At 42.6% G+C, this 15314-nt stretch overlaps 1 protein-coding gene across 1 annotated transcript in view; it reads right to left on the reverse strand.

Moving 5' to 3' along the window:
* LOC136885757 (neuroligin-4, X-linked) overlaps nucleotides 1-15314 on the reverse strand; it is a 318812-nt gene that overhangs the window by 65160 nt on the left and 238338 nt on the right. Inside the window, exon 4 of the mRNA XM_068230342.1 lies at nucleotides 11440-11591. Coding sequence (XP_068086443.1) covers nucleotides 11440-11591 — 152 coding nt within the window. The remainder of the gene's footprint in view (nucleotides 1-11439; nucleotides 11592-15314) is intronic.

Consider the following 15314-nt stretch of genomic DNA (forward strand, 5'->3'; position numbering starts at 1 on the left):
CCCCTCCTACCAAACCGTTACTTCCTTTGTCTACACTCTTCTGTTTTAGGTCACCTTTGTTCTCAGTTTATGCATTTTTATGTGCTTTTTATATTGCGAAGTGAAACGAAAAGAGAGAGAAAGAGGGAGCGATTGGAACCGAGAAAGTTCGAGAATAGAGGTCATAAAAGAAGGATAAGCTACAAGTGTACCTCAAGTTTCTGTACTTGGTCCTTCAGTGTTTCAGTTTAATCTACGCTATGGGACATATTCTTCATTGCTTAATAGGAGATTTATCATTGAAGAGCTAGGTTCGTGCTTAGATTATTGATCTATAAAAGACAGTGTTTTAACATATCGATATAAGTATTTCTTTTTAAATGTATCGGAGTGATATTACTCGTAGGTTTCACCAGAAGTTCGTTTAGCACTAATATGGAAAATTTGAAAGTAATAAATGAATTTATGTTATGTTTAGGTAGACTTCTTTTGCCTGTCAGTAGCTTCAGAATCTTCGTATTTTCGATTTGAAATAAATGAGTACCTACCAAGAATAGTCACTCTTTAACACATTGAAGACTGAGCAGGTGAAGTTAGATCTTACAATGTGGACTGATCATTTTAGTGCTTTTTCACATTTTTATAAAAAAAAATAACTGATAACCTTACAGTCACAAACCTATTTTGGATTCAGCAACATTTGAGCTACGCATGCATACCTCGTTTTTCAAAATTAGAGCAAAACCACTAACTTTTATAAATACATTTTCAAAAAAATTCTACTCTCAATGTTTCTTAAATTTTCTCAATGCATACTAATACCTAGATTTTTTTTTAATTGAAGCAATACCACTAAGTTTTATAAATACATTTTCAATGTTTGTTAAATTTTCACAATGCATACTGTGTATTCACATACACACACACACACACACACACACACACACACACACACACACACACCATGATACATTTATAAAACACAACACACATATTAATCGTTGAGAAATAAAACAATACATTAATTGAGGAAATTAGCTCTAGTCGTTGGCCGCGCGAGATCATGCGGCTATGAAGGTGCTTCGGTAGTACCAACTTAGTATCATGATAGAATTAGGTTCCAGTGATGTGCTGCTACCTAGTAATTTTAAATCAACTACAAACACTGCGGAATGTGTTCGAGCACTCTGCTAACGTTTGTAGTACGTTGAAGCGGATATAAGCACTAGAACTCAACGCCGTACGCCGTGGCGCGACCTCCACGGAACATTACCATCGACGTTCGGCACACGGTGCTCATCTTCAAAGTGTTACGTGATTTGTCTTTACCAATACACGCAACACAATACGCAAGGGCTGTTCTATTGAAATGTAGAAAGAACTGGCAACACTGCAAATAATTGACCAGAAAACCAAGAGGGGACTGTAATGCCTGGTTTGGTGTTTGTAGTAACGGTTCAGAACGAGGTCAATCTGAGACAAGCGTTGCTTTGTAGAGGACGAAGTGGAAGGCCTGTTTAACGATTACGTCCGCACGAATACGTGGTAAGTTTCAATTCTCGTGTAAGGGAGGTGCTTTCACCGGAAAACGGTAGTGACATATACTTGTACTTCACAGTGTTGCAAGTGAACAGCATTATTGTACTTCTCTATAAGTTAACAACTGGCATCTCAAAGGGCTGACTAGAAGTGAGTGAGATGGGAAGCGGAATTGTCAGTTTTCTTTCTGCAGTGCAGTTCTCAAGAAAACCCTATAAGTACCATCAACGTTGGGATACTCACGGACAGAAGCTGTGACCTGGCAGAAATCCTCTAAAACAGACGCACTGGCATCACCTGTGTTCAAAAAATCGACATTTCTAGCCCTTCGGGCAAACAACTCAATGTTGAAAAACACCCTACGAATTTAGGTAAATACAATATAATAAATCATGAGAATATATTATGTAATTATTGCTAAAAATTATAATCATTTCTTTAATCATCGTTATCCGGTCATATTTGATTAGCAGTTTGCCTTTTTCTACCACTGCAAGCGTTAATGTAGCCGGCCCCGTGGTGTAGGGGTAGCGTGCCTGCCTCTCGCCCTGGGGCCCCGGGTTCGATTCCCGGCCAGGTCAGGGATTTTTCTCTCGACCTGAGGGCTGGTTCGAGGTCCACTCAGCTTACGTGATTAGACTTGAGGAGCTATCTGACGGTGAGATGGCGGCCCCCGTCTCGAAAGCCCAGCATAACGACCCCTCGTAATCTGCAGGCCTTCGGGCTGAGCAGCGGTCGCTGGGCAGACCAAGGCCCTTTCAAGGGCGTTAAGTGCCCTGGGATTTGGTTTTGGTTGGCAAGCGGTAATGTGAATCACGGCCGACTTCATGCGTCGCTCTAGCTAGGAGCGCAGCGAGGGATCCAGTCGGCCGTGTCAATGCATTGTTTTACTGAATCACCATTACGAGCGCTAATGTGAGTAATGCATTGTTTCATTAAAGCACCACTACGAGCGCTAATGTGAGTCAATGCAAGAGTTTCACGTAAGCCCTTATAACTACATTCGGTGTGGACATTTTTCAAAAAATAAAAAGGTGCCTGAGGTACTGAACCAAAGAACACATTACAGAAAGAACTGTGTAAATAAGTTAATTTGGCTAGGATTTGAATGAAAGAGGAAACGAGTAAAGGTGGCCTTAATGAGGATACAGCCCCTGCACTTGCCTGGTGTAAAAATGGCAAACCATGGACAATCTTCAGGCGTACCGACGGGGGGTGGGGGGTTGAGTGTTTCGAACCCACTATTTTCAGAATACAAGCTCACAGCCGCGCACTCATAAACGTATGGTCTATTTTTGGTGAATTAATAATAATAGTAGTAATATGTTTACATCCCACTAACAATTTTTGGCGGTTTTGGGAGACGCCGAGGTGCCGGAACTAGGTCGCGCAGGAGTTAAGTGCCAGTACATCTACCGACACGAGGCTGACATATTTTTAGCACCTTCAAATACGACCGGACTGAACCAGGATCGAACCTGCCAAGTTGGCCTTGTTGAATCATTTTAATGACTAATGTGTATATGTATATGTATATGTATATGTATATGTATATGTATATGTATATGTATATGTATATGTATATATAACGAGTCTTTGAGCTGACGTATTATTATGATCTCCGCTACACTAGATGGATTGTAGTGTCTATAATTATCCCATGTTCTGTTGGCGAAGGCTCTTTGAATATTCATACGACAAGGCTGTTCTGAAATATCCTCCGTGATGAATACAATATATCCCGCTCGTTCACGGTGACACTGCCACTCCATATGATGAACAGCATCATTAGTTTCTATTTACTTCATGTTACATTGTGTGCGAATTTCCTTCGCCAGCCTCGAATCAAATCTCCGCGAGTCGAATGTTTTAGATCACATATATTGTACTAAATATCGTATGTCCAACTCTGTTTCCTTCCCCTATACCGTCCCTCATTATTTTTAAAGGTTAAATGTTGTTACAGTGTATATATAATTGTTCACCCACTAAATTAATGTAGTGTATATACACTTCATTCGTGTATGACGGAACTGCCTTCTTTCCGTACTCAAAAGAGATACACAAAGTGACACTTTACAGTACTTCAATAATTACCTTCTGCACTGTCTTATTAGAAATCATCTATAAATGCTTGAACTCCGCTTTATTGTAATGTAAACACGAATAGTCAGAGAGATTATGACCAAGATTCGTCGTGCTGACCACAAGATACCTCGAAATATGCAGGAATGAGCAGCGATCTCTGGGTAGACCAAGGCAAATCAGGGCTATAACACCATACGAGATACTGTCATCCTGAGAGAATACACATCCTAAATACTTGAAATATGATACTCCTGTTCCAATATTTTATTCTCGTTTTGGTATTCAATAATCTTACGTTTATTTCCCTTAATATCATTTACCACAAGATATATTAGGTTAATCTTTCATATTTCTTTATTTCATTCTTTCTTTCTTTCTTTCTTTCTTTCTTTCTTGTTTACCGTCCAGGGTTGGTTTCTCTCTTGGACTCAGCGAGGGAACCCACCTCTACCGCCTCAAGGGCAGTGCAGTGTCCTGGAGCGTGAGACATTTAGTCGGGGATACAACTGAGATGTGGAGATGGGAAGATTGAAAGTGATAGGCAAGGAAGAGGGAAGGAAGCGACCGTGGTCTTAAGTTAGATACCATCCTGGCACTTGCCTAGAGAAGAAGTGGGAAATCACGGTAAACCACTCTGTGCATGGCTGAGGTGCGAATCGAACCCCTTCTACTCAGTTGACATCCCAAGGGTGAGCGGATCCCGTTCCAGTCCTCAAATTTCATGGCAGAGCCGGGAATCGAACCCAGACCTCCGAGGGTGGCAGCTATCACGCTAACCACTACACCACAGAGACGGACTACTCTTTCATCTGGTGGAGTAAAATAGAACATCAAAATTGAAATACAGGCTGCTTTAATGCCGTCAAATCAACAAAATAATTATACGCCTACTAACCATGGCATGGTAATTGAGACTTTGTGATTACCTATCAGCTTGCATTCTAGAGATACTCCGTTCGAACCCCACTATCGGCAGCTCTAAAGATGGTTTTCCGTGGTTTAACTTTTTTATATATATTTTGTTTTACGTCGCACCGGGCGAGTTGGCCGTGCGCGTAGAGGCGCGCGGCTGTGAGCTTGCATCCGGGAGATAGTAGGTTCGAATCCCACTATCGGCAGCCCTGAAGATGGCTTTCCGTGGTTTCCCATTTTCACACCAGGCAAATGCTTGGGCTGTACCTTAATTAAGGCCACAGCCGCTTCCTTCCAACTCCTAGCCCTTTCCTATCCCATCGTCGCCATAAGACCTATCTGTGTCGGTGCGACGTAAAGCCCCTAGCAAAAAAAAAAAAAAAAAAAAAAAAAAAAGCTTTACGTCGCACCGACACAGATAGGTTTGATGGCGACGATGGGACAGAAAAGGTCTAGGAGAACGAAGCAGCCGTGGTCCGTGGTCTTAATTAAGGTACAGCCCCCAGCATTTGCCTCGTGTGAAAATGGGAAACCACGAAAAAAACATAGTCAGGGCTGCCGACAGTGGGGTTCGAACCCACTCTTTCGCGAATACTGTCTACTGGTCGCACGTAAGCGACTGAACCTATCGAGCTCGGTTTTACCATTTTTAAACCAGGCAAAGCTGGGGCTGTACCTTAAGGCCACGGCCGCTTCCTTCCTACTCCTAGCCCTTTCCCGTCCCATCGTCGTTATAAGACCTATTGTGTCGGTGCAATGTAAAACAATTTACTATAATCAGTGTTATATCCTACATAGCTGCCTCTGTGGATCACTTGGTAGAGTGTCGGCCTCCGGATCCCAGGATAGCGGGTTCAAACTCGGCAGAGGTAGTCGGATTTTTGAAGGGCGGAAAAAGTCCATTCGACACTCCATGTCGTACGATGTCGGCATGTAAAAGATCTCTGGTGACACATTTGGTGTTTAGCCGACAAAATTCATTACATCTCAGCCATAGACGCCCAAGAGAGTTTCTGTTTACTCGGTCTGCCATCTAGTGGGCCTAGAGTAAAACGGAACGTCGAAATTGACGAGCAGACAGCCAAATGGCGTCAAATTGAAATGTCTGCATACGGTAGCTGAGGCCATACGATTATTATTATTTTTTTTTTTTTTTGCTAGGGCCTTTACGTCGCATTATTATTATTATTATTATTATTATTATTATTATTATTATATCCTACATACTTTCGTTTCTTTGCTAGACATCGGGAAAGAACAAAACCTGTAATAAAATGATTACATCGCTTGAGATGGGAAATAGAGGATACCCTAACAACCATATACACACACGAAGAGAGTAATTATGTATTATATACAGTATATACTGCAGGTTTGAGTTTCCTCTTTCGTTTGCCAAGACTCTCTTGCCTCTACTTTTAATATTGGTTCGCTGGCGAGTTCTCATGCATATTCATCCCGGGCCAGTGCCTGTAGCACCCTACTCCCCCACCCCACACACACACAAAAGGTCTTGCTCCAGCAGATGGCGCTAGGTGACACACTCCGACCGACCGGCAGTGTGTCAGCAACACAGATTCATCACAAACAGTGATAAATTAAAAAAATGCGAAGGAAAAAGTATTTGTAGGAGTGCACCAAAATTACGACTGGAATAGAAAGATGTTAACGTATTTTAATAATAATAATAATAATAATTACTGTGACATGAATAACAATAGTTAATTTTATTAATTTATCATTTTGGGTGGAACTTATAATTCAGTATCAATTTGCAATTTGGTTTATTAACCATTATTTTTTCAATATTATTTTCCGAACTACTGTATATATGGCTAATGTTTGCGCGCGGCAAACACGTAAGTTGTGAGGCTCCCGGAGAAAGTAAAAATGGGAGGGGTAAAACAGTGAAGTGTGGATTGAAACTGTGCTTGTGTTCCGTGTGTGAAGTGTATTTAACCGATAGCTAAGTACCACGTACGAAAAAGTTGCGGTTTAATAATTATCTTTAAATTATCGATTGCTTTGTGGAGTAGCGTCATGCCTGCATCCAAGCCCAGAGGAAGTGCTGCCAACCCTAACGTGGAGGACACCATTCGGCGCGTACTCCAGGAGCCGGGCGTAGCGAAGGTGCTAGCCGAAGCGGTTGCAGCCAGCATAGAAACTAACATTTTAAATAGAGAGGAGGAGACTCTGTCCGAGTTCAAGACTTTAAATGAGGAACTTAGAAAACAACTCACTTTAAAGGACAGTGAAATTGAACAACTGAGACAAAGCTTGAAGTAGCTAAGGAAATCGTCTAAAGAAGAAATTATCTCTCTGACTGATGACCTCGAGCAGTACCAGAGGAGAGACAATCTGCGAGTGTTTGGTGTGCCTGAGACTGAAGGGGAAGTCACTGACTAGCTTGTACTGGATGTTGCACAACAAATCGGGGCTGACATTCAGTTAGCCGATATTTCGCGCAGCCACCGTGTTGGTCCGAAGGCGGGGCAGAAACCTCGCCCGATAATAGTTAAATTTGTGTCATACAGAGACCGCAGCAGACTGTTTCATAACGAGAGGAAGCTTAAATGGAGTGGGGTCACCGTCCGGGAAGATCTGACGACCTGCCGGCTGAGCATCATTCGTGCAGCGGTTGAGCTCCACGGACTGCGTAACGTGTGGACCAAGGACTGCGCAGTCATCATTCTCAAACCAGGCGGCAGCAAAATCCGAGCAATACGGATGGAACACATCACATTATAAATATTAAAATAAGATTATTTTCCATAGTTATGAAACTCCGTCCGCCTCTGTGGTGTAGTGGTTAGCGTGATTAGCTGCCACCCCCGGAGGCCCGGGTTCGATTCCCGGCTCTGCCACGAAATTTGAAAAATGGTACGAGGGCTGGAACGGGGTCCACTCAGCCAGGGGAGGTCAACTGAGTAGAGGTGGGTTCGATTCCCACCTCAGCCATCCTGGAAGTAGTTTTCCGTGGTTTCCCCACTTCTCCTCCAGGCGAATGCCTGGATGGTACCTAACTTAAGGCCACGGCCACTTCCTTCCCTCTTCCTTGCCTGTCGCATCCAATCTTCCCATCCCTCCACAAGGCCCCTGTTCAGCATAGCAGGTGAGGCCACCTGGGTGAGTTACTGGTCATACTCCCCAGTTGTATCCCCCGACCAAGAGTCTGAAGCTCCAGGACACTGCCCTTGAGGCGGTAGAGATGGGATCCCTCGCTAAGTCCGAGGGAAAAACCGAACCTGGAGGGTAAACAGATGATGATGATGATGCTGATGGATACCGCGGGTGTATTCTACATGTGCGTCCCCCACCCGCAGGGGGTAGTGTGTTTGGTCCGCGAGAGATATTTTATTTCCCTCAAGTCCGCCGGACTGTTATCCATCTCGTCGCTCTCTACGGCACAGAGTGTTGGCCTGCTACGAAGGACGTAGAACGTCGACTAAGCGTCATGGAGACAAAGATGCTTAGGTGGACAGCTGGCATCACTAGACTGGATCATATTTCAAACGACAATATTAGGAAACGCTTTGGCGATGCACCGATCCAGAAGAAAATGCAGGAAAACCGTCTGCGCTGGTTTGGGCATGTGTTGCGTGCAGAAGATAATACATTGGCAAAGTCAACGTATACATTGGAAGTCACTGGAAAGAGGCCCAAGGGACGACCAAGACAGCGATGGATCGATACAGTGCACAACGACCTGAAAGCTGTAAGACTACATCCTGACGTGGCCCGTGACCGAATTAAATGGAGACAACGAATCCACACAGCGGGCCCTGCCACCAGGCGGGCCAAACGCTAAAGAAGAAGAATGGAAGGAAAAGTATACGGAAAATACTCGGTCCGCTAAGATCTACAGAACTCTGGAAATCAAGAGAACATTTATACAGAATGGATGACAACAGGTTAACCAAACAGATCTTCAAATATATTTGGAACAAGATGTCAACAACAACCTGGATCATGAAGTCACGGAAGATTTGTAAAAAGAAACAATATAAGAAAATATGCAGCAACAGAGAAAGAGACTTTTAGAAAGAAAATGTTAAAAATGTTAAGATTGCAAGGTCCGGAGGGAAAGAAAACAGGCTCAAAAAGTTCCGAAGAGAGGATAATAAGACATAGTGAGCATATAAGGCGTATTGGAGGGAAAAAGAAGGAACATCAAAGGATGAAGCATTGAAATTGTAACGTGGTCCCTAGAAGACACTAACGGAGAAAGAATTAGAAGAAGAATACAGGAAGAAGGGAGATCTCTGTAAGAGCGAAGAAAGCGAAAAGACGTCGGATACAATCAGAAAGAGGAGAGTACATTTTTGGTCCTATTATGAGAATGGACGAACAGACTCACCAAACAAATGTTTAGATAGATAGATAGAGCAATTTGCTTTTCGCCGCAGCGACACAGATGGGTTCTACGGCGACGATGGGATACGAAAGGGCTAGGAGTGTGAAGGAAGCGGCCGTCGCCTTGAGTAAGATGAACCCCAACATTTGCCTTGGGGTGAAAATGGCAAACCACGGGAAACCATCTTCAGGGCTGGCGACAGCGGGGTTCGAATCCTAAATCTCTTGAGTGCAAGCTCACAGCTGCGTGACTCAAACAGCACGGGTTACTCGCTCCGTAAAAAGAAACATTTTTCTTACAGGAGTAAGAATATCAATCAGTGGTTTCAAGGTATAAAGAAATACGTGGATGAAATGGGAATAACAGAAGACATAACACACAGCAGAACAACTTTCAGAAGATAAACTCACAATTTTAAGGTACATAAGAAGGAAAACAAGATAAAGAAGTTACATCTGGACGGAAAGGTGGAAACACGAAAGTGAAGGAATGACGAACTATTGGCGAAGAAGAAAAGAAGCGGGAATTTAATAACGGTTACTTTTCTTCGTCCATCGAATAATAATAAGAAGAAGAAGAAGAAAAAGAAAAATTGTCCGCTTCTATGGTGTAGTTGTTAGTGTGATTAGCTGCAGTCCCCGCAGGCCGGGGTTCAATTCCCGGCTCTACCATGACATTTGAAAAGTGGTACGACGGCTGGAACGAGGTCCACTCAGCCTCGGGAGGTTAGCTGGGTACAGGAGTTGGATTCCCACCTCAGCCATCCTCGAAGTGGTGTTTCCGTGCTTTCCCACTTCTCCTCCAGGCAAATGTCACGGCCGCTTCCTTCCTTCTTCCTTGTCCCATGCCTCCACAAGGACCCTTTTCAGCATAGTAGGAGAGGCCGCCTGGGCGAGCTACTGGACTTCATACCCAGTTGTAACCCCTGACCCAACGTCTCACGTTACGGAACACTGCCCTTGAGGCGGTAGTGGTCGGATTCCTCGCTGAGTCGGAGGGAAAACCCCTGGAGATTAAACGGATTAAGAAAGAAATGAAAATTATGGAGAAACTCAGGAATCTGAAGCAACAAAGAGGATGGATGAAGAACATTATAGAGGATATGGAAGAACATGAAATAACTCTGAACAATTTGAAAGAAAGAAACTGAAAAACATAGTAATAAGATTTAAACCAAACATAGACAAAGGATATACAATGAAAAGTGTATTTATGCATAATGAATAATTTCGTGTGGCTATTTCTAGCCCAGTGCAGCCCTTGTAAGGCAGACCCTCCGATGAGGGTGGGCAGCATCTGCCATGTGTAGGTCACTGCGTGTTATTGTGGTGGAGGATAGTGTTATGTGTGGTGTGTGAGTTGCAGGGATGTTTGGGACAGCACAAACACCCAGCCCCCGGGTTACTGGAATTAACCAATCAAGGTTAAAATCTCCGACCCGGACGGGAATCGAACCCGAGACCCTCTGAATCGAAGACTAGTACGCTGACCATTCAGTCAACGATTCGGGCTATTTATGCATGAGGAACGACCAGAACGAATGAAAAGTCACCTAAAGATTAGGAAAGAAAACTTATCGAAGAAGATGACCAGAAAATGAAGAGGTCCAATGAGGCTGTAAAAGAATAAGAAGAAGAAGAAGAAGAAGGAAAAGAAGAAATGAATTCCATGATGTTTAATGGACCCAGATGGTTGAGTCACGGATACTTGAAGGAGCTCAAATACTCCAGCGTCGTGTCAGTAGATTTATCAGTCAGTAAACGAACTCGTGCTCGACAATACGATTTCGCTGCCAGTCTGTCTACGTCACTTCCGCGATACTGGATTCTCTCCTGGCTGAGGTTACCATCACTTAAGAATTGAATATTTTTAATAATCCTTTACCAACATAATATAAAGACTGAAATACAGTATACCGAGCTCAATAGCTGCAGTCGCTTAAGTGCGGCCAGTATCCAGTAATCGGGAGATAGTGGGTTCGAACCCCACTGTCGGCAGCCCTGAAGATGGTTTCCATGGTTTCCCTTTTTCACACCAGGCAAATGCTGAGGCTGTACCTTAATTAAGGCCACGGCCGGTTCCTTCCCATTCCTAAGTCTTTCCTATCCCATCGTCGCCACAAGACCTATCTGTGTCGGTACGACGTAAAGCAAAAAATAAAATAAAATAAAATAATTTAAAAACCGTATATTTCACATTAATGACATTAAGTAAGTTATGCCACTGTTTTGCTGTGTAAAGATAATCCCTTTTGCTAAAATTTAATAAATTAACCAACAAACTATTTAGTCATTGGTAAGTTAAATTGGATGTACTCTCGTGGTATTTATTTCCTTACGTTAGCAGCACTTACGTGCCGAATTAGCCTGAGTGAGATCCTTGATCACAGCACAAAGTGAGTCACATGATGATGAACAAAGATGCTTTTATATCAATAGAACAACGGTTTATGCCTGAGGAAGCATATCCATCTCTTCGTGAAACATCAAGTTCTTCAGCAGTGTGCTCCATTTCACGCAGAATAAACCCCAACTAACTCATAATAAAACATCGTAATATATACTCACCCAGTGCGAGCGAAGTTGCTGAAGTAAATAATTACGGCCTCCGACAGCCCCACTTCAGACTTGGTGTAGTTACGAGGAAAATGACTGAAGCCGTCCACCAGCGGCGCTCCGAACACATATGGCAGCTCTTCTCCGTGGACAGTACCCATTCGCTGTGAACATAAAATATTACTGGTTAAAGGACATACTTTAGATGAGTAATTTATTACGAAAAATCTGGGCTTGTCCTTATTGCAGGTCAAATGGTCATAAGCTACACCGTCACCATGGAAACAACACCTGACCAATTCATAGCCGATGCTCCATCGCAATCCTATGAGGGTCACTCAGAATTACTTTCACATCAAATTATTTCATTTGGACTCGGATACATTAAAACCTAAAGGGGTGAGAAATATGTGAGAGATGTTTTTCGTTGTCAGAGACTAAGCTTAGTCTTCAGCCCTTCCAGGAAAAGAAGTGATAAATGTCAAGTACAGCATAAAATACACAGCAAACGTAACATACAATGCCTCAAGTTGAAACAGCATATTCTGAGAGCTCGAAAGTTAAGCAAAGTCGAGCGTGGTTACAACTTGGGTAAATGGTCGTGGGCTGTTATCCGGTGTAGAAGCAGAAAAGTTATACATACAACAGATAAGTAATTATCTTTGATGCTAGCGGTAAACTCTCAGCGAGGCGGTCACGCACATATTTAAAGCCACGAATAAATGCAGTCGACCTTGATATCTCGAACTTCCATTACTCGAATTTTCAGTATCTCGAAGGAGCTTAAATTTCCTGGCCATTTGTCCTATTATTCACGTGTATTTATTTCTCTATTACTCAAAATTCGGTTACACGAATTTCCCGATTTCTCAGAGCAAACATCTCCTTCCTTGAAGCAAAAAAATACTTTGTAACTGGAATTTTGTGCAACATTAACTGTGCAATACGGCACTTGTGGTTTGTGAAGAACAGTTAACAAGTGAAGAAAGAGTTACAGTGATTATGGGAGCTAATATGACGGGAACCGAAAAACTAAAACTTCTAGTAATCGGAAAATCGGCGAAGCCTCTCTGTTTCTCGGGTGTGAATTTATTACCGGTCACGTACGAAAGTAACCCCGAAGTCGCGGATGACAAGCTCCATTTACCAATCTCTGCTGCGTGGTATTGACGAGAAGTTTCAACGTGAAGAGCGGAAAGGTTAACAATAACAAAGAGAAGAGACTAACGGAATTTTTGAAAGGTGTTAACAGAGGTATCTTTCTTGTTTCACTACTGTCTTCTAAATAGTTTCTATAATAAGGGGTTATATATTAAAGTGATGCCGTAAAATAGAGTTTGTATAATTTTAAATATATTAAAAATAATGGGTTTTTTTGCTATTTTTTTACGTCGCACCGACACAGATATTATGTCTTATGGCGACGATGGGATATGAAAGGCCTAGGAAGTGGAAGGGAGCAGCCGTGGCCTTAATTCAGGTACAGCATTTGCCTGTTGTGAAAATTGGAAGCCACGGAAAACCTTCTTCAGGGCTGCCGACAGTGGGGCTCGAACCAACTATCTCTCGATTACTGGGTACTGGCCGCACTTAAGCGACTGCAGCTATCGAGATCGGTAAAATAATGTATTCAGTATAAGCCCGTAGATACATATGATTCAATCATGTGCTATACATGCTCAACAACGGCATTCTCTATTTCTCAAAATTTCGATAACCCGAAATAAAATTTTGCTCGCGAGGTGATTCCAGATATCAAGATTCCACTGCATGTAATTTAAGTACGAACTGTACCGAAATACTAGCAAAACATTTTGAAGAGGAGTAATGAGCTGATTTAGCTATATTTCGCTTTAGATAGACAAGAAGATCTTGGACGTCAGGCTAAAAAACAATTAAGAAGTCGTAGTAATTTGTGAGGAATGAGTGCAATTGGACTAGACAAAAGAGTGACTGAATGGGTTGCTATATTTCTAGAAAATAGATCTCAGAGAATATTAGAGTAGGTGAAGCTTTATCTGACCCTGTAATAATTAAGAGGGGAATTCCTCAAGGCGGTATTATCGAACCTTTATGTTTTCTTATATATATAAATGATATGAGTAAAGGAGTGGAATCGGAGGTAAGGCTTTTTGCGGATGATGTTATTCTCCATAGAGTGATAAATAAGTTACAAGATTGTGAGCAACTGCAACGTGACCTCGAAAATGTTGTGAAATGGACAGCAGGCAATGGTATGTTGATAAACGGGGTTAAAAGTCAGGTTGTGAGTTTCACAAATAGGAAATGTCCTCTCAGTTTGAATTACTGCGTTGATGGGGTGAAAGTTCCTTTTGGGAATCATTGTAAGTATCTAGGTGTTAATATAAGGAAAGATCTTCATTGGGGTAATCACATAAATGGGATTGTAAGTAAAGGGTACAGATCTCTGCACATGGTTATGAGGGTGTTTAGGGGTTGTAGTAAGGATGTAAAGGAGAGGGCATATAAGTCTCTGGTAAGACCCCAACTAGAGTATGGTTCCAGTGTATGGGACCCTCACCAGGATTACCTGATTCAAGAACTGGAAATAATCCAAAGAAAAGCAGCTCGATTTGTTCTGGGTGATTTCCGACAAAAGAGTAGCGTTACAAAAATGTTGCAATGTTTGGATTGGGAAGAACTGAGAGAAAGAAGAAGAGCTGCTCGACTAAGTGGTATGTTCCGAGCTGTCAGCGGAGAGATGGCGTGGAATGACATTAGTAGACGAATAAGTTTGAATGGCGTTTATAAAAGTAGGAAAGATCACAATATGAAGATAAAGTTGGAATTCAAGAGGACAAACTGGGGCGTTAGGGAGTTAGGGATTGGAATAACTTACCAAGGGAGATGTTCAATAAATTTCCAGTTTCTTTGAAATCATTTAGGAAAAGGCTAGGAAAGCAACAGATAGGGAATCTGCCACCTGGGCGACTGCCCTAAATGCGGATCAGGATTGATTGATTGATTGATTGATTGATTGATTGATTGATTGATTGATTGATTGATTGATTGATTGATTGATTGATTGGTTGATTGATTGATTGATACAGATACGTCACGACCCCTTTCTTCCCACTCCTAGGACTTTCCTATTCCTTTCTTTGCCATAATACATATCTGCGCTGGTGTAACGTAAAACAAATGGTAAAACTTTAAAACAATTCTAATGCAAGAAAGGTGTAAAAATCTATGTTTAATTTTCATCATGCTTCTTGAACTGTGTCGCCGGACGGAGTAGCTCAGGTTGACAAGTTCGATCCTGGCCCAGTCTGGTGCCCAGGTAGTCAGCCTCCTGTCGGTAGATTTACGTTAAAGAACTCCTGTGTGACAAAAATCCGGCACTTCAGCATATCCGAAAACTGCTAAAGTATTAGTGGGACGTAAAACGAATAACATTATTACTGAACAGTGCTGAGATCAAATGACACCTTCCTTTATAAGCTGGTATTAAAACTCGGGACCGGACGAGTTGGACCTGCGATTAGGGGTGCACTGCTGTGAGCTTGCATCCGGGAGACAGTGGGTTCGAGCCCCTCTGTCGGAAACCCTGAAGATGGCCTTCAGAGGTTTCCCATTTTGACACCATGCAATTTTTTTTATTTTTTTTAATAATTGTTTTACGTCCCACTAACTACTCTTTTACGGTTTTTGGAGACGCCGAGGTGCCGGAATTTAGTCCCGCAGGAGTTCTTTTACGTGCCAGTAAATCTACCGACACGAGGCTGACGTATTTGAGCACCTTCAAATACCACCGGACTGAGCCAGGATCGAACCTGCCAAGTTGGGGTCAGAAGGCCAGCGCCTTAACCGCCTGAGCCACTCAGCCCGGCACACACACACCATGCAATTGCTGGGGCTGTACTTTA

Source organism: Anabrus simplex, chromosome 14 (assembly GCF_040414725.1).
Source record: "Anabrus simplex isolate iqAnaSimp1 chromosome 14, ASM4041472v1, whole genome shotgun sequence".
Lineage (NCBI taxonomy): Eukaryota > Metazoa > Arthropoda > Insecta > Orthoptera > Tettigoniidae > Anabrus > Anabrus simplex.